The 18,648-nt window shown below is 33.3% G+C and overlaps 1 protein-coding gene across 1 annotated transcript in view; it reads right to left on the minus strand.

The window, feature by feature from the left end:
- LOC104548754 (sodium channel protein type 3 subunit alpha-like) overlaps positions 1–18,648 on the minus strand; it is a gene marked incomplete at its 3' end in the record, with an annotated part of 58,929 nt that overhangs the window by 13,632 nt on the left and 26,649 nt on the right. Inside the window, 5 exon segments of the mRNA XM_010194860.1 lie at positions 3,785–3,958; positions 4,981–5,135; positions 5,720–5,840; positions 16,006–16,488; positions 18,519–18,648. The exon segment at positions 18,519–18,648 is cut by the window's right edge and continues 8 nt beyond it. Of these exon segments, the coding sequence (XP_010193162.1) occupies positions 3,785–3,958; positions 4,981–5,135; positions 5,720–5,840; positions 16,006–16,488; positions 18,519–18,648 (1,063 nt within the window).

Here is an 18,648-nt window from a genome sequence, read left to right on the forward strand (position 1 = left end):
TATCTCTTTTGAGATAGGAATGCATGCAGATGCAGTAATTTCAAGAAAGGAAAATGAACTCAAAATGGTGGAAAGAATTTTTACTTTCATCTCCCAAAACTAGAGGGTAGTATGTCCACATTTTTGTGTACAAATCTTCTAATGTAGACTGACTGTTGCAAAAACCATATTGAAACTTAGCAGTCACAATTAGTTCTCCTCAAGATCTTCAGTCAGGGTTGTCATGCAAGCCAGATCGTTGATTGTACAGCTCCACGTTGACTTTATTTCTACTTAGACCTAAAATTTGAATCCATATGAATTCTGTGCTACTTGGTGATTGGCTAATTTATGTGATTTGATTCAAGGTCCTCACTGGCATATGGCCCTCGTCACTTCCAACCCTGCTTATCCTATCTTTCATGTAGTTTAAGTGTTGTGGCATTATACTTAATAAGGAATAAAAATAAACTGCAAAATTTGGAAAAAATTCAAAGATTTTTCTTTCTATTGAGAAGCTAATTATTTTTCTTTTTTTTTTTTTTTAAAGATAAATACCATAGTATTGGTTTTCCAGGTAGGCATTTTTGACACTTCCCGAGGCAGGACACTGGACCCAAAGTAGCCTTTCTTTTTGTTGAGACATGTGATTGCAAACTATGAGTCTGTTCATTAACTCACTGATCAAAAGTCTTAGGTTTCATGCATATATCATCTGAATATCCCTTTGAATTGATTAATTAATTTCAATAATTCTGGCTTATCCAATTTTAGCATAGTGTGTCATGTTAGGATGCACATAAAGACATATAAGACTGTCTGGGAACACAAAGTGACATCTCTTTATGTACCTGGTTTCAATATGCTCATCTTATTTCTTATTTTTATTATGAAATTGTCAGGGCAGCAGTTGCCTTTGTGCATACAGAATTTAGTATATTAGCATAGTGTGACCGTGAATGCTGCTGCTGAGTTAATTATTCTGAAAAGCTAGTTTAAAAGGTTGAGAGCGTGGTTTAATTAAATTACTTTAACTGTTTTAACAAAAAGCATGAAACATTTTTAGTTATTTGAAGATACATTACACAAGCCATCAATATGACCAACCTTTAATGTACTGTACAACAAGCCCCACTGGAGGGTTGTTTTGCTACATTTAATTGTTGAAAAACTGTACTCGTTGGAATTTTATCAGGCATGAGCATTTTCAAGAAGGTCAAAGATTTCATTCCACTACAGATTCATTACTGCCCCAGAGCATTTGGCAAATATATGATTTGTTTTAAATTTTACTTATTTCCATTTCATTCCAGTACAATTTATTAACATCATAATTTAGAAATTAAGTATCTATACCAAATTATAGAACTACCTTATAAAGTTTAAAAATATACAGCATAAGCCGGTATCCATTTAAGATTATCTAAGATTACATATCACAGCAGAAGACTACACAAACAAACCTAATAACTGAGAAACTCACTGGGTATTTCCAGATTCCCTATTTCCTTCGCTGATATCCTGTCTCCTAGCTTTGTATGTGGCAAAGACAACTTAGCGGCATTACAGCTGTACATAAAAAATTAGACATAAACTCATGACAGATGGCTTCTGGACAAAAGGGTAAGAGTCTAAAACCAAGGTACAGAATGACATGCTGTACAGCATCTATCTAGTTGTACTGGGTTAAAGTACTGCTGTCTTGAGCCTTTACTGGATACCTCTGCCAGAATCAGTCTCCCCAGAAAGAGTGAGTATGTCGCTGCTTCTCAGCTGCCTGCATCCAAAATTAAGTCTTTTACCTTAAAGCACTGATAAATGTGAACTAATGGAACTAATTTACCAGATTGTGATTTTTGTTAGATTAGGCACTCCACTCAAATATCTGCTCCATGCTACAGATATTGTTGCATGTAGCAGAGGAGTGGAGCAGAGAAACAGCATGATAAGGTCTTAAACTGAGGTAGCCAAATGTACCAGGAGTCATCTGTCATGGCTGTAAAGTGACAGAGCCAAAAATTGCCATTCTTTGTGTAATTATTAAAATCTGATTTGGTCACAATCTCTGAGCGCAAATGGCTGTTTCTCATAGTGTGAGACTCAGGTATGTAAGATATTAAAGGTCAAAGCCCTAAAGGACTATCGGTGTTTACTCTTGAATAATTTTAGAAGATGGAATTAAACAATTTTATTAACTTTAGTCACCTTTAATGAAGAAGGGCTCATTGGTGGTCTCACTGAGAGATTGCCACTGAATCACACTTGTTTAAACTGCCAGTTAAAGCTGTGTGGATTCTCTGCTTTTCTATAGGAAGATAACATGAGTTCACATATTTCTTTCAAGTGCTGTCTCATGGTGCTAGAGGAATTGCTGAATTAGCCTTAGGCAGAGTAAGACATTTTTTACCACTTTCTGGAACACTGACTATAATTCTTCAAATGTAGAAGGTTACAATCTCATTTAGTCATGCTTTTGTTTACAAAATTAAAAATTATGGGTAAAATGTTGGCAAAATAAGCTGCTTTACTTATGATGATGTTCTTTATAATTCTGAGAGCCTGCTCAGATAACTGCATCTCTGAGGCTAAACTATTATTAAGAAACCACAGAGTATGGCTTAGAATAATCTGTTTAGGTTTAAGTTACAAAAAGAATAAGTAAAACATGAGTTGTAGTTTATCTAAAAAAAAAATCCATTCTTAACATAATCCTTGAAGGGAGCATCCATCTTCTGCATTAACATACTCTTAAGAAAACTGTTCACACAGTTCCATTCTACTGTAGTTTGTCAGGACAGAGCTAGAGATTTAACAGCTTAACAAAACTAACTTGGGCAGGTTAAAAAAATAGAAGATCGTACATTTTGAGTTAAGAGTCAATCTAGCTGGTTTTTTTTTTCCTCTGGGAGTCACAAATGCAACACATTTCTATTGTATACTCATAAAGAATAAGTATTTATGGGACCAGGATTTATGCAAGCTTCTTAAGAAATATAGTAGCTTGGGCAGAAATTACTATAAATGCACATTTGCCCCAAGATGCTATCTCTCAGTTCCACACTGAGGACATGTATAGCCAATGAACTGGGTCAGATAATGTGTGAAGGCAAGAGACCAAAATATTCTGGGAGTAAAACCAGCTTTGATCCCTTCTGACAACATAAGTGAGGCCTTTGCACAGAACTATATCACGGCTGGGAAGGCAGCCAAGAAATCTTGTACTCTCTTCTATCACAAACCCTGCCAAGTCACAGCTGATGTAATTATTGCAAATTGTCAGCCCATTAAAACTAATAAATTTTTAGACCAACCAGCCACTGTCTTTCTGTTTTACTAAAAATGATAACAGTATAGTTTTGGGAGACGACGTTCTGAGAACTCAGGTGAAATCTGGACTACATGTGTTTTTTCACTTGCAAAGTTGCAATGTTTGTAGAAGACACTTGCACAACGTAGTGTCTTATTTGCTAAGGAATAAGGTAGTATGACCAGAGCCCATGAAAAATAGCGTGATTCAAAATGAGGCTTTTTCTTCATAAAATCTCAAGTTTGATACCTCCTGGATATGAAATTATTAACCACGAAAAATGAACTAACTGATGGCCAGCCATAATTTTCTTTCTGGCATATAAATGTACTTTAAATAACACATCCAGATCACTGCAGGCTATTACTAATGCAGTATAACTATACAATGTGAATTATTTTTGCATGTTTATAAGAAGATTACTTAGTAGTAATGAGTTTTACAAGATAAAGGACTTTACTATAGTGAATTTGACAATATTAAAGACTACATACTTACATCAACAATCAGGAAGTCCAGCCAGCACCAGGCATTAGTAAAATATATTTGAAAACCATACGCTACCCATTTTAAAAGCATTTCCAAAATGAAAATATATGTAAAAACTTTGTCAGCATATTCCAGCATGGTCTTGATAGTTTTGCGTTGTTCAATATATATATCTTCAAAAGCCTGTGAAAAAAATATATTCAGGTATAACTAGTGATTCACAGAATATACATGATAAAAATAAGGACTAAATCAGTAAAAATAAGTAGTCCAGAGCTAATCTTTCCCCTTGTTCTTCTGCATTCTCTTAATACACAGATTTCCCATCTTCAACAATACTACAAATAGGAGCAACTTTATGTATTCTGCCCTATCTGGGGCTCAATAAATATACATATATATATATCCTATGTTACTAATGAATGAAGAAATAAACTCAAAGAATGAATTTTCGTCCACTGTAGCATTAAAAAACATTGTCATTCACACAACACCCTCTCCCCCCTTTTCTCCTACAAAATCTGTTCCAAATATGCATATTCTATTCTAGAAAGCAGTTATAGAGATTACATTTCTAACCTCCATCAACCAAACTTATGTCTAAAAGTCAAATTAAAGAGCAATGTATTTGCTAGAGTGTACACTATGCACATTGATACTAAAAGGTGGGCAATGTAAATCTTGTTGGAAAGTGGTTATTAGGTTTAATTTTCTGTCACACTCTTCCCTATCTCCTGCCTCCAAAAATGAAAAAGAATGAAGTAATTATTCCGTTTTCTGTATGTTCTTTAGTAAGCAGAATCCAAGAAGTGGCTGAGCCTAGAAGGAATTAAGGACTTAAAATCATACATTTAGCTATATATTCACAGTTAACAATGGTCCTCAAATCTCAAATGTACTCAAATCTCTTGACAAACATGGTGAAAACTGGCAGGCAATTTAAATCTTGAGCAGCTATGCTGGCTTAAATGAAATGGCACCAGGTGTACAGTGATAAGCCAAAAGCATCACTAAAAAAGTGCATGTGAAATTTAACAAACTTTTCCAAGTTTGAGCCAACTTTCATTCCATCCTGAAATTATGGAATACAGGAAGTTTTATACAGGTCCAAGCAAAACAGGTCTTCCTGAAGCAACTTTGAATTTCGCTGTTGCTTCTAAGGTGGTATTTAAATATTTCAGCATATGCATTCTTTTTCTACTTACTAGTGCTCCACTGCTGAGGAGAATCATGAAGACAATGAAAGTTTCAAACCAGTTGTGCTCAACTATGCTGTAGCAGGTTTTTCTAAGATTCCACCAAATTTTTCCTTTGCCATCCTCTATACTTACTTGACAACATGGAAATTTCTGCACACAACCTGCATTAGATTAAGAGATATTAGGATCAAAAAGCAAATTATTTCAAAGTCAATATTTCCTGTGGTATCAAATAACACATTTTATAGTAATTTTTTAAAATTAAACACTGGAATCCTCTTCCATAGGAACTTGGAATCCTTTTTTATAGGATCCTGAATATCTGAATTTAGATACGTAATTTGGTGAGAAACCAGACAATACTAGACATAAGACATAATTATAAGTAAAATAAATTTTAAAAAATTATATTCTTGATTGTTGGCATGTAACTGTTCCATTTGTTGAGTTTCACAAAAATTAATTTGTTCCAAATTTCAAGGGCCTTTTCAAATAACAAAAGACTGTTAAGAATAGAAAAATTAACAAAGTTTCTTATTTACAAGGTGTATGCAGTAGCCAGGCAGACAAAGATAAAGCCTAGGGAAACCTTGTTTTGGCATCTGATTTCCAGCATACTAGGACAAAAGTATTATCTTTCAGTTATTGAGGTCATGAAGGTCCACAGATTTGAAAGAACTTAAATAAGACTAGTCATAATGCCATTTTACTAATACATCTCATAAGTCAACAGTTATTCTACAACCTTCTGTAAAACAGGCTTCTGGTTCAAGAGCTTCTTCACTTTCAATTTCTGCTTGCTCGCCCTCGCCAGGAGGGGCAATATCAACTGTGCTGCCTTCTGATGAACTGGTTGCATTTAGTTTCTGCAAGTAAAGTTCCACAGAACAATTTTTTCTCATTAGATACATATTCTGTTAAAAATGATACTAAATCAAATCATGCCAGTCACTGACTTGTGAAGAACGCTAAATTTATACTGACAAATATACATCACCATCATTAAAAAAAGTAATGAGATGTACATTGTATAATTCTGTTTCCCAGTTTCTCTTCTTACAGAGGGCAGTTAAACATAATTTTGCTACTAACCTGATCCATGTATAAGACTTCTGAAGTATTCTCAGTAGTGTTAAAACTGGAGAGCTTGCATGTACCACACTCTCGAGTTATTTCCTTTTCTTTACTATATTGGATTACATTGAAAATAAGTCTTAGCGTTCCCAGTGAAATGGACTAACAGAAAGCTCCACATATATCTTCATGTCCACTACAGATGGTGTTTTCACAAACATACACCACATCTGGATTAAAAAGTTGTAAATGTAATGGCATTTAATGGCAAATTTCTGCACAATTTCATTTTTGCAGAAAGCACAAATTACCAGACCTGAAATATCTTCTTTGCATTCCAGTCTCCTGTGCATATTGAGAGACCTCCTGAGATCCTTTCCATCTCAAATTTTTCTATCATTCTACTACTTTTGTGTACAGTGAAATACTATAGTCCTTGCTATGGTAAAAGCACTTCTAGAGCAGAAAATTGCAAGAACTGGAAAGCGATAAAAAGCAGCTGAAATTGAGTCACTTTTTACCAAGTACACTGAAATTTGGATCAGGTCAAGCTGTTTATCAGCCATGCAAGACTGCCCATAATTTTGTCCTTTTATGAAAGCATATTTTGAAAGGACAAACTTGCTAAAAATGCACACAACTAATACAATCTATATTGTTTGTGTCTCTAATTGCTTTCATTCAAAATACATTCTCTTTTACTGTGAAATAAGGCTTGTCAGAAAACAACATTTAAAAAAGCATGGTGGTGAAATACCTCTGATTTATACCTTGTAGCAGTAATACATAGGAATTTCGAGGGGGATCTATAATGCACCTCTAACTTAAATACATTGAATTGTACAGTCACTGATGTAACAAAAGGGCATTTGGTCCCAGACTAGGTTTATGGTTTCAGCTAAGCAGACTCGGTCATGCCATTTGACCTATGCAATTTTCTATGCAATTTTTTGAGAGAATGCTTAATACCAAGTACTTTTCACATTTAGTTTTCAAGATAGTGACATTTTTAGAATATTAAAAAATACCATTCATATTATTTGAATGATTTTGCAATAAATAGTAAACAATAGCTTCTTAAAAAGAGATTCCCATGTATTCTCTCCTTCAGATATAATACTGCAAGTTAAAACTAATTATTTAACTCTTCAGTTAAAATCCAGTCCCTTCAGGAAAATGCATTGGGAGCTAAGGGCTTTTTTCTGCCAAGAACCAAGTAAATGGCACATATATCTTTATATAGTTTGGTAAGCAGTTCTTTCCTCATATTTAATTCTTACATGAAATGAATGAAGTTTAAAAAAAAATCATAGTGGGTGATGGATAATTTCACAGTTAAGTTTCAGAAAGCTGCCCTTCACGCACACGTGCAAATATATTTAACACAAGGTCACTCAGACCTCAGGTTGTGTGGCTGTTACTGCATTGTGACCACAATAAAGGACTTGTCACCTAATAGAAAAGATTTCTGTCCAGAACATGGATATGAGTTTGAAAAGAATTCTTTCCCTTTTAAAATATTATGATCTTTCATACATGAAAAATCACACTGACAAATGTGACATGTATTAAGTGAACTGAGATTCGGATATTTCCAATGGTTAATTTTTGCTTCGTAAACATGTTAAAGTACTGTGTTTCCTTTCTCATATGCACTTCCTCTATGTTTTCCAAAATTTATACACATAAAATAGTTACAGCTGTATTGCCTCTAAATGGAGTATTTTTATTACTGGTCATGTAGATCAGTAAGTCTGAAATAAAATATTGTGTACCTCATATAGTGAGAATATTTAAAACTTTGCTTTCTGTGTTACATTTACAGACCAAAAAGCACATTAATGTACACTGTATTAAGCATTAGTAGCACACCACCTTATTATCCACACATAAGTCTCTCTTTTAGAAAAGAAATAAGATTTGTGAATTAATTATCTTATTATATATAACTGTAATACAAAGAAATAAGAAGCCTGAATCCTGTCAATGAAATTATAGGCAGTTTCTTGATTAAATAAAAACCAAATATTGTGAAAATAATTATCTGCCATTTTCAAGGTAGGAAAATTAAAACTAATTCATGGCCTGATCCATCATCATCTAATCAATTAGTTAATAGCAGCATGATAAAGTTTCATAGTAAGTATCAATTATTGATCTATATGAGTGCCAATTAAAAAGCAGTGATTTTTTTAACTGATTTTTCCCATGTAAACTCTGTTGCAGATAGTTCTGTCAGCATAGTTGCTAAAAACCAAGTGATAGAAGTGCAATTTATAGTTGGTACAAACAAAACCTACTGTAATTGTCTTCATTATTTTTCACATAAATCATTCCACTCATTATTTTTCAAATAATCTCAAACAATTACATTATCAAAAAAAACCTCATTAAGTTAATAAAACTCCTCTTCTTTGCTTCAAGACCCTAAATTGGAAAGAACCATTGCATTTTAAATAAGTCAACTTCATTCATCTTTTTTTTTTTCCTAGCAATAAAACTAATAAAACTAATAGGAAACTCAAGATACATGATGGATTAACACAATCTTCTTTACACCTCATAAATATGATTATCAGCCTCTATAACACGCCATGCCCTATAAATACTTATTTGCATCTTCAATGATATCACATTTTCCTTTGCAAGGATACATTTGAAAGCAATTGCTTATGATGCAGCATTCTCAAGGCCTGAATCAGCAAAACAACATGCTTGGCTAGAGCAGAAGCCTGAGCAATACTGTGGAAATCACACACAAAAATAAAATAAAAAATAAGACTACCTCAATGGGTTTATAGTTTTCTGAAAATATTATTATAAATATTATTGTATAGACTACAACATTAAAAAATGCTTCATTACCAACCCAAATACTTGGTTAATATACATATAATCAGCCTCCATAGTGTCCTTTCAGAGCAGTGCATCTCTTTTCAACACCTTAGATCATTAAAACAAGCTTTGACCAACAGCATGTTAATGTGCCCATTTACAATAAAATGCATTCACTTAAGACCCGGTCTTGCTCTCATTCAATTTTATTCTAGATTTCAATAAGAGCAAGAGCAGGCCACTAAAATTTTAAGCTTTACAAACGGCTTCATGATTCAAGTGACAATAAAATAAAGGGATTCAGCCATTACAAATTGCCTTTAGTAATTCAGCCATGTGGTTTTATCCTCTGAATCTTGAAAGCTGCACTGTAATTAAGTGATAAAATATATAATAATGGGGATCAATGATTCCAAAGTTATTCTAAACTGACTTTAAATCTCAGACCTTATGGTATTTGATTTTTATATAATATTAAGAAAACCACTTTAAAAATCTCTTACCTTAAGTTTTTATTTGATGTTTGAAGCATATCTTGGTTTAAAATTTAATCAGTAAAATCAGAGAATTTTCAGAATACACACAAATATTAATTTCTTTTGGCGTCTCTGGACAATTTATACGATGCTATAATATAGATAGATTATACTACACTATAATCAATGGTACAATTGAATCATATAATATCATTTGAAGCCAGTGAGACTTTGTCTGAAGGCAACAGCTTTGAATCTTGCTATGGAACTGAAATCTCAATCCCAACAAAATTTTGACATCACGTTTTTCTAGGATAATGTGTCATCCTTAGTTTCACATAACTTTGGCTCCTGTACAATATTTGCTGTCCCTATTCCTGAAGACTCTGCCAATTATGCTTAAGTGGAGATTACACTTGCTTTTAATGAAAAAAAACCACAACCCTAGGGTATATATACTTGGAATTTTATAAAAATTATGGTGACTGCTCCATAGTATTTCTAATTTACACCAAGTCCCCTAACTCAGTCACAGGCTGCTGTCATGAAACACATTCCAAAATACCACTATTTATGAAGGAGTTTAAAGTTTAAGAAAAGAGTATTTGTAAAATTCTTTGCTTTGAGAGTTTTTTTAAGGGGTTTATTTGCTAAGTATTTTAGCAATTATGAAACTGTTTGCTGTGCTGGCAGTTTATAAAACTCAAGATATACACTGCCCAAATGAATACAGAATGTAGTTTGTAGCATGTTGAAGATTTGTATTACAGTGCATTGTAGATTTTTAACAGTGTAATTTTTATGTAAGTAGCTACTGCAATAGCTTAAATGTTATTCATTAAGGAGCTGAAGTTGTGGCAGTAATCATTATATAAAGCTCTTCACACATTTCATAAAATATTTACATTTATAAGGGCTGAATCAAAAAGGGTTGTTTTTAGTTTTTAAAAACTATGCATGCTCCCTTTTTCTTTGGCCTCTTTATCGTATAACATTCCAGAACTTTCATGGTCCATACTCCAAAACCTGTAGAGCATGCAGTTATTGCTAAATAGTGTATTAAAATATCCAGAAAAATCATTAGCAGAGTTGAAAAATGTTATGTTGGGGTTGCCAATCCCACCTGACCATGCTGTGATTTGAGTCCCATGACTCAGCAGAGAGCAGCTGTGCATGTTTCTACTGTCTTGCAATGGATAGGGAAGGTACATAGCTGAAGAGCATGCAGGCCAGTCAAAATCCATTAAAAAGTGATTATATATATATATACATATATATGTATAACTTGCTTAGGTAACCTGTGTGAAAGTGGTGACACGTTGCTCTACCTGGTTAAAAAGCACCAGAGCTGCATTCTTGATTGCTCCAGCTTGGTTTTACCCCTGTGAGAAGTAAGAATGGTAGGTAGTGAAGTTCAAGACACAGGATCTCTGGTTTTCCTCTTTTTGGAATCTCTAATTCAAACATGGCTTTAACACAATTAAAACATTATTATTCAATATTTTATGATCAGTTGGCAAAAAGGGAAATACATACCACCTGGAATGTTCAACAAACTTTTCTACAGAACTTGTTATTTAGAAATATAAGAAATGCAGAAGCTAGACCTAATAATCTGCACTCTGAAATTGTAATTCATAAATAAAAATGCAAAGAATTAAATTAATAAAGACATGGTTAGCAATTTCGGAAAGTATTCCAGTATTTATATAGTGCTTAATGCATATTAATGAAAGTTTTAAGGGTTTTTTTTTGGTTTAATGTTCTAGTCTTCATTTAACTATGTGATGATCTCTTTTGTTTGCAAGAAATGTGCATACAGTAAGCAAAATCCTTTGAAGATGTATGTCTTCCCATTCCTCCTTCATCCTCTAACAATGATCATAGAACTTACAGATCCCAATTACAATAAACCTCCTTAATTTATGTTCAAATAAATTAAATGTGATGAAGTGTCATATGTGTAAATTTCTAGTTTAGATTTAGTATGCTATATACTTCTGACTCTCTAATTTCCCTCTAATTGTTTCAAAAGAGGATTGGATTGGTGTTTGGACAGTGGCCCATCAGTGAATCCAGAGATATGGTTTCATTCGTTAGTTAGCCACTGCTAGTCCATAACTTCAAGAATCTGTTACTTTTGAAGATACTGTCCCAGAATTGGTCAGTTTTAGAAAAAAAGTTAGATTGTTGGACATTTTAAAAGAAATATGAAAAAAATAATCCAGTAAAGCAATCAAATCATTACTGGATATGTTTTGGCTATGCAATTTATTGAAGCGCAACGGCAATCTGATTCCTTAAGTTTAAGGAATGCAACAGCTCTATTTCAGTCTTTTTCCTTCACCTAGTCACAAAGGCACTAGTGAAGGTAATTGGAAAACCGAACTTATTCCTTGGTTTGAAAATTGTGGATTAGAAGATAAAGGATATTTTTAATTTTATTAAAACCATCTGATTTCAGAAGTTAATTGAGCAGCCTTACTTCTCCAATCTGAATTTTTACTTACTGTACATACACTGTAGATATAAAGGCTTTTAGAATTCTGAATGACAGAGGCCTCTAGGTATACATATTTCTTTAATTGTGAAATAAGTTTTCCATAACTGTTGAATATCTTTGAAATTACTTTTCCATGTTGAAATCCACAACTTTATTCATAAACTTATGATTCAGATATAATGAACAGTTGTTAAGTGGTACAGAAATACAGTAATGAGGAGTCTTATGTTTTGTAAAATTAACATAGTCAATTCATTTCACTGATTAGCAGACATACTTTATAATAGAAACAGCTTCCACAATGCTAACTTTAAAAAGCACCATATTATCCCCTTTACTTCTAATTTTCTTATTATGCTTAGAGTTAATTATCCTGAGTATCTTATTTTCATAGCAGAAATCTGTTATGTCTGATGGTGATTTCATTGGTTATTGCACCTCTATTTTCTGATAGCAGATATGAACAAAATCCTTCTTCAAAGTATCAATGAAATGTTCACTTCTTTCAGATACTTTCAGCCAACTATTACTCTAAAGTAGTGGGTAACTTTCATATCTAATAAATGTTATTGTTATGTTTCATCCAAACAGAAACTTCCCCAAACTTCTAGTGATACATATCTGTTTAGGTCTGGAACTTGCAACCAGGTTCTAGAAGAGATTCTGACACGTTTGGGAAGTTATTAACCAGCATATTACTTAGAAAGTGGTTTTATGAAATTAAAAAAAAAAAAAAAGAACCAACCTTCCAAAAGAAGCTTGGTGGCTAAAGTTAATTTTTACCATAACATATCTGATAATAAAAATAGGAAAAACTACAATCTGTTCTTCGCTCTCCCAGAGTTACAATTTCTGTAGTAATTACCTGCTCTCAGCATACTCCTCAGGGGCACGCAGACCCTGTCCCCCTTCTAGCATCACCTGTTATTGCTGATAGAGTTTAAATAAGCATTCTGCTCTTAATACCGGTGGCAGTCAGTAAGACACCAGAAAACAATGGTTCCTTTTACAGTTCCTGTGCAGATCTAGCTTCCCATAGCTCTGTTGTGAAATAAAAAGTTATTCAAGGGGATAACTTCTGAGGGTATTTTAAGTGCTAAGTACTGCCACAGTTAAGGCAGGGAAAGTTCTGCCCCATCTCTTACCCCTCCCTTTTGCAGACCAGGCCTTCTGCTAGTAGGAATGTTGTCTCAGTGGTACCCTTTGAGCGGCAAAATAAAGCAAATGATGGTGTACTCTTCTAGAAGGTAACTTAAACACTGTGCCAATACACACTTTATCTTCCTCAAAAGACAATCAGAAGGCAGCGAAAGATTCAACAGTACTGTTGACTTAGTAGGAGAAGATTAGGAATCTTCATAAATTCTGTCACACATCGGAACATCTGATCATATATTACCAAAGCAGGTGGATTTTTATACACACAATAAAAAAAAACGAGCACTTCAACCTTTCCTTAAAAATTACCCAGAAGGAATCGAATAAGGAATCCAGAACAGAAACTTCAATATAGAATTCACAATTTTCAGGGCATTGCTAAGAAATTCCTCTTATTAGATACTGTTCACAATATGCAAACTTGCACTGTACAAATACATGTCAAACAGTTAAAAACTAAACAGTTGTATGTGAGCAGAACTTGAAGGAGGCACTATTGCTCCAGCTTCTCAATGGTAATGATTATTACATTCCATGGAAATCTTGAGGCTCCTCAGAAGTCCTAAACTTCTTCCATCCCCATTGAAAATTTATCCACAAATTCTTAACATATACACCATCCATCATTTACTGGCAGATTTCCCACAGTCACCTGGAATTTTCACTTTCAAATTGCTTGCACAGACTTTTGGATTTTATTTCTCTTCCTGATGACATAAGGATACATCTAAAGTCCATTAAAAAAGGCAAAATCCCTTTTGATTTGCTTTGGTCCTGAAACTTCAGAATGGCCTTAGAAGAAAAAAGCACGATGCCTGAACCAAGCAAAGATGGGAATGAACAGAGTAATTGACTTGTGAAAGTCACCTTGAAATTGGTATAATTCAGAATTTCTGGGCACAACAAGGGCTCTTACTCCTTTTTGTTAGGTTGTACTTACATCATATATTCACTTGTAAAGCAGAGGAGTTTCTACCTTTGCACTGCATTTTGCTCTGTCCGCAGCTGTTCTGCTAGCATATATGGCAGTACACTATAAACAGAACCATTCACTCTATCTTAAAGAAGAAATAAACAAATAATACCTATGGGATTATGTTTAACTTACATGATTCCAGTGACATGCCTTATAGTACAGATCCACAAGCACTGGTAGCAGAGGAAGTGGTAAACACTGCTAGGGGATCAGAAGCCTGGGGTGGATGGGAACTTCCCAAGCCACTCCTGCTGCTGAGTCTAACATGTCAGGTAACCGCACATTCAGCATCTGTACAGATTATAAGTCTCCCAACTTTCTAATGCATATTACAAACTTTTTTAAAAGTTACATGTTCAGGAAATTTTTAGGCATGTAACTTCATATGATGGAGTTACTAGGAAGGCATTCATTACTGTATTTATCAAAACTAACCACAAGGAAAGCAGAAAAATTATAGCAAAATGTCACTTTAAAGAATATCAGAATATATGAAAAGACTTAGAAGACTTTGCTAAAGGCTACTTGGAAAAGGCAAATAACTTTTATTAGATCAACTCATTTGAAAAACACCTAACTCTCAGACCCAGAGTCACTTAAAAAGTTTGTTTCTTTATACTAGTTGATCTCTTAAAGTTTATCACTTTACACTTCCTGAATCTCTTATATTCTTAAATTGCCCTGGATAAGCACTACTGCTATACTATCTTATATGTCTGCAATCAAAATGTTTGTCTCATGACTGAGCAACTCAGATGATAGAATATCTTGCTTTTAATTTTACAATTGTTATGCAGAGTTACCCTCTTTGCAGTTGCAAATAAACACACACTTTTTATGTTTCTTTATATTCTTTAGCAAAAAAATGATACTATGATTAACTGGATCATGGCTATCTGTTAATGTTATGCGGTAGAATTTGGTACTGCTGAGGAATATGCATTATTTGCAAATATAGCAACTATACAGCTACAACACAGTCACGAATGCAGGGATTCTTTATAGAAGAATTACTTTATGGTAAACAAGCCCTTTTGTATTAATGGGTTACCACAAAACATCATAGCTTCTAATCTAATTGCAAACATACTTATCCATGGTTCCTGATCCTTCAAACAGTTCCCTCAAACAGATCCCTCACAGTTCCAACATTTCTAATGGCATTGGATATTATATTCTGCTAATGCATTTATTAGCTTGTCATTGATCATTACTGCAACATACAAAGGTTTCTGTGAATATTGTTATCACCTCTTCATGATCACTTCTGCTATTTGAACCATTTCTAGTTTGAGGGACGTGGCTTCTGCTTTTTAGACCAGCTTCTGTTTCTTTTCACAATAACAATAGCATAAGGCTTTCAAGTAAACTGTTTTCACATGCATCTATTTTACAAGAGTATTCTGTTTTTCAGGATAACTTGAGATACTGCTTTATCATGACATTGTTTGGTATCTGGATTATTTCAATTCAGCCACCCACGAAAATTTGTATGAATATTACTCACAAAACTTTTTAGATAGAACGCATCACTGATTTATGATGTCTCAGGGTTCATTTTTAGAAGTACCCTAAATATAGAAGAATATTTTTTTCTCCACCTACATTTGTTTGGATATGCAAAGCTGTATACCCTTGATTGTTCCTTAGCCTTCTGCAATACTCTTATTCCATAAATCCTGATTGCATAATAGGTACTACAAAAAGAATGCTTTATGAAATCTGTGCTAGTCCTAAAATGTCATAAAATTGTGAAAGATGTAATCATATTGAAAGTTAAACATCTTCCAAATTCTAATAAAGAGAGTATTAAAAATGTAGACTCTAAGAACCCCCTAGTATACCATCATGTAGGGTAACTTTTTTCTTTAATTTTAATTACATAAAATAATAAAATAGAAAACATATTTACATTGGATAAGACAGTTTTTAAACAATTCTAAATATGTAATTAAGAAATATGTAAATGCATTACTACAATTTAATTGTTAAGATACAAAAAATCTTACCTGTTTGCTTTCTTCCATATCAGATTCGCTGCTAAATTCTTCTGTATTTAAATTTTCAAAATCTGATTCACCCACAGCAATTGGCACTGTCACAGTGAGGCCTGGGTTGTTTATGAATGACATGTAATCGTTTTCATCGATTACATATTTTTCCACACTGCTGCCTGTGCCTACACCACTGGTGGTTCCATTCCCATCTTTAAGATAATTCAGATCTTTGCTTATTTCAACAGCAGTATGATTGGAAATGCAGCTGTCTTTCTTGTTTAGCTCATCAAGTGCTTTGATTTCCTCTAAAGCTTTCTGCTTTCTAACGAAGGCTTTTTGGACGAACTCCTGTATCATTTTTTTAACATAATCTATTCCCTTCTGAATCCTTCCCACAGCAATCTGGAGATTGTTCATTTCATTATCATCATCAGTAGCAGCAAGGTTGTCTGAACTAAATGAGCTCAGCAGCAAGGCCAGAAACAGGTTCAATACCTAAAAGATGAGAGAATACAGCTGTATAGTAAATAGATACATATAAGGAGTATTTTTACAGGATACCGTCAAATAGCTTTAAAAACAACATTCACTAATTTTAGACAGCCATACAGCACCTTAAATTACAAAAGATTTTCATACTTGTTTTGATCAATATTCATTCAGAAGATGAAAACAGACAAGCTAATATGTAATCATTTTAAACTTTTAAATCTCTGTTTGAAGCAGCATGGTTGCTTAGACTCAAATTAAAAAAAAAGTTACAAAACTTCTAGCTATGAACATTCAGAAGTTTGGAAGGTTTTGTATCTAAATCTCTTAAAATCACTTGGAATTTAAGTAGAATTAAATAAACATGAGTTGTAAACATAGGTGTGTTTCTATGATGCAGATATTTTAGCAAGTTATATAAGTTAATGCTGTGATAACCTACTTATACTTTCTAACTACTATTTGGAAGATTATATCATGAGACAGTGATTTTCTTTAAATTTTGGGCTTGTCTCTTAAATTCTCTAATGCGTATCATAAAAGGATAAAAGGAATATTTAAAAATTAATTTTACACTTCAACCTCTATTATTTATTATAATAATATATTATCTGTAATTGGATTTTTTTTCCTTTTTTCCTGCCCTTATATAGGAATACATAAATATATAAATATATAATGTATATTTCTTCCATCAGCAGGTAACATTCTTAGCACCAGTATTGCCTGAGAACAGTGGGTTCATTGCCTCAGAATTCAAACATCATTACTCTTGTTTTAATATAGTCTCCTATAAACTGTAGCTATTTGACTAAATTGTAAAAGCAATTAATTATTTCATACTTTCACAGTCTGATATACCACCAGGCAGCAAATGTTGTCATGATAAGACAAAATGGCATGAAGAAACTTCCCCATAGTTAAATGTGTTAGGTCTCTCATTTGTACTCTCTTACAAGATTTAATTCTGCAGACTTTCACAATTCCAGAACAGAACCCCTAAGATAAAAAGACACTTGGAAGAAAGAAGACAATATGAATCTGAAGCAACATTTCTATGATGAAGCTACTACTAAAAAAAATAGAAGACCAAGTTTCTGATCATGAATAAGTTTCTGGAGCTCTTCATATTTCTGATGATATTATGTCAAGATTGCAAGGTCATGTAAACAACTAGGATATGAACACTTTGAATTCTATTTTATAAAATTTTAACTCATGTCAAAATATCACTGAAAGAAGAGAATTTTGACAAGTAATTTAATGTATTTTTTAGGCATGTCATAAAGATTAACAGGAAAAGAAACTTTAAAATAAAGCAAAAAGTGTAAATGCTGTATTCCAGTTATAAGCCTGATTTCTAAGAAATTCTCACCAATTTAATATATAATTGAACCTTTGGCATTTTAACTTGTCATCGTGAATTACAATTTTTCTGTATTTATTCTCTAATTTTGATTTAGAAAATTTCAAACATATTTTTAGGATGGACATCCAATCACTCTGATTTTTTTTTCTGCTTTTTACACCTAAACAGACCAAAAAGTTCAATACTTAAATTCAAGACATTCTATATAGGAACATCTACTTTACACTTTAATTTTATTAAGTCAGAAGTATGAGTGCTGGAATTAGCTGTAATGGGTTTAAGAAAGTCCATTAGATTTTTTTTTTCTCTGAAGAAGCAGCTGCTCAGCAGCTGGTGCAACATAAGCTTTAGTATTTCAAGAGTAGTTAGGAAGACATTTGGATTTAAACAGCACTTCTAAATTAGCTGCAGCTCTCCCGTGCTAGAGTGTTCGATTTCGCATTTTCGTGTATTCCTAAATTCCTGAACCCATAGTGAGAGTACTTTCGTGCATGGTAGTGAATGAGAAGGGGTAGAAGGGAATTATCATAGGTTTTTACTCAAAATCTAGCACATTCAGATTTATTTTTTAATTCCAGATAGAAATATGGCAAACATTCTCATTGCCCAGCTGTAAGTTATGTACATTTTGCATCAGAGTTAATGTTGAAAAATGTTCATCACATACCACTAGATTTCCAATCACCATGACCAGCATGAAAACAATAAGGCACATGGTTTGGCCTGCAACCTCCATACAGTCCCACATCGTTTCTATCCATTCTCCACACAGCACTCGGAATACGATCAGGAAAGAG

Source organism: Mesitornis unicolor, unplaced genomic scaffold (genome assembly GCF_000695765.1).
Source record: "Mesitornis unicolor isolate BGI_N332 unplaced genomic scaffold, ASM69576v1 scaffold22711, whole genome shotgun sequence".
Classification (NCBI taxonomy): domain Eukaryota; kingdom Metazoa; phylum Chordata; class Aves; order Mesitornithiformes; family Mesitornithidae; genus Mesitornis; species Mesitornis unicolor.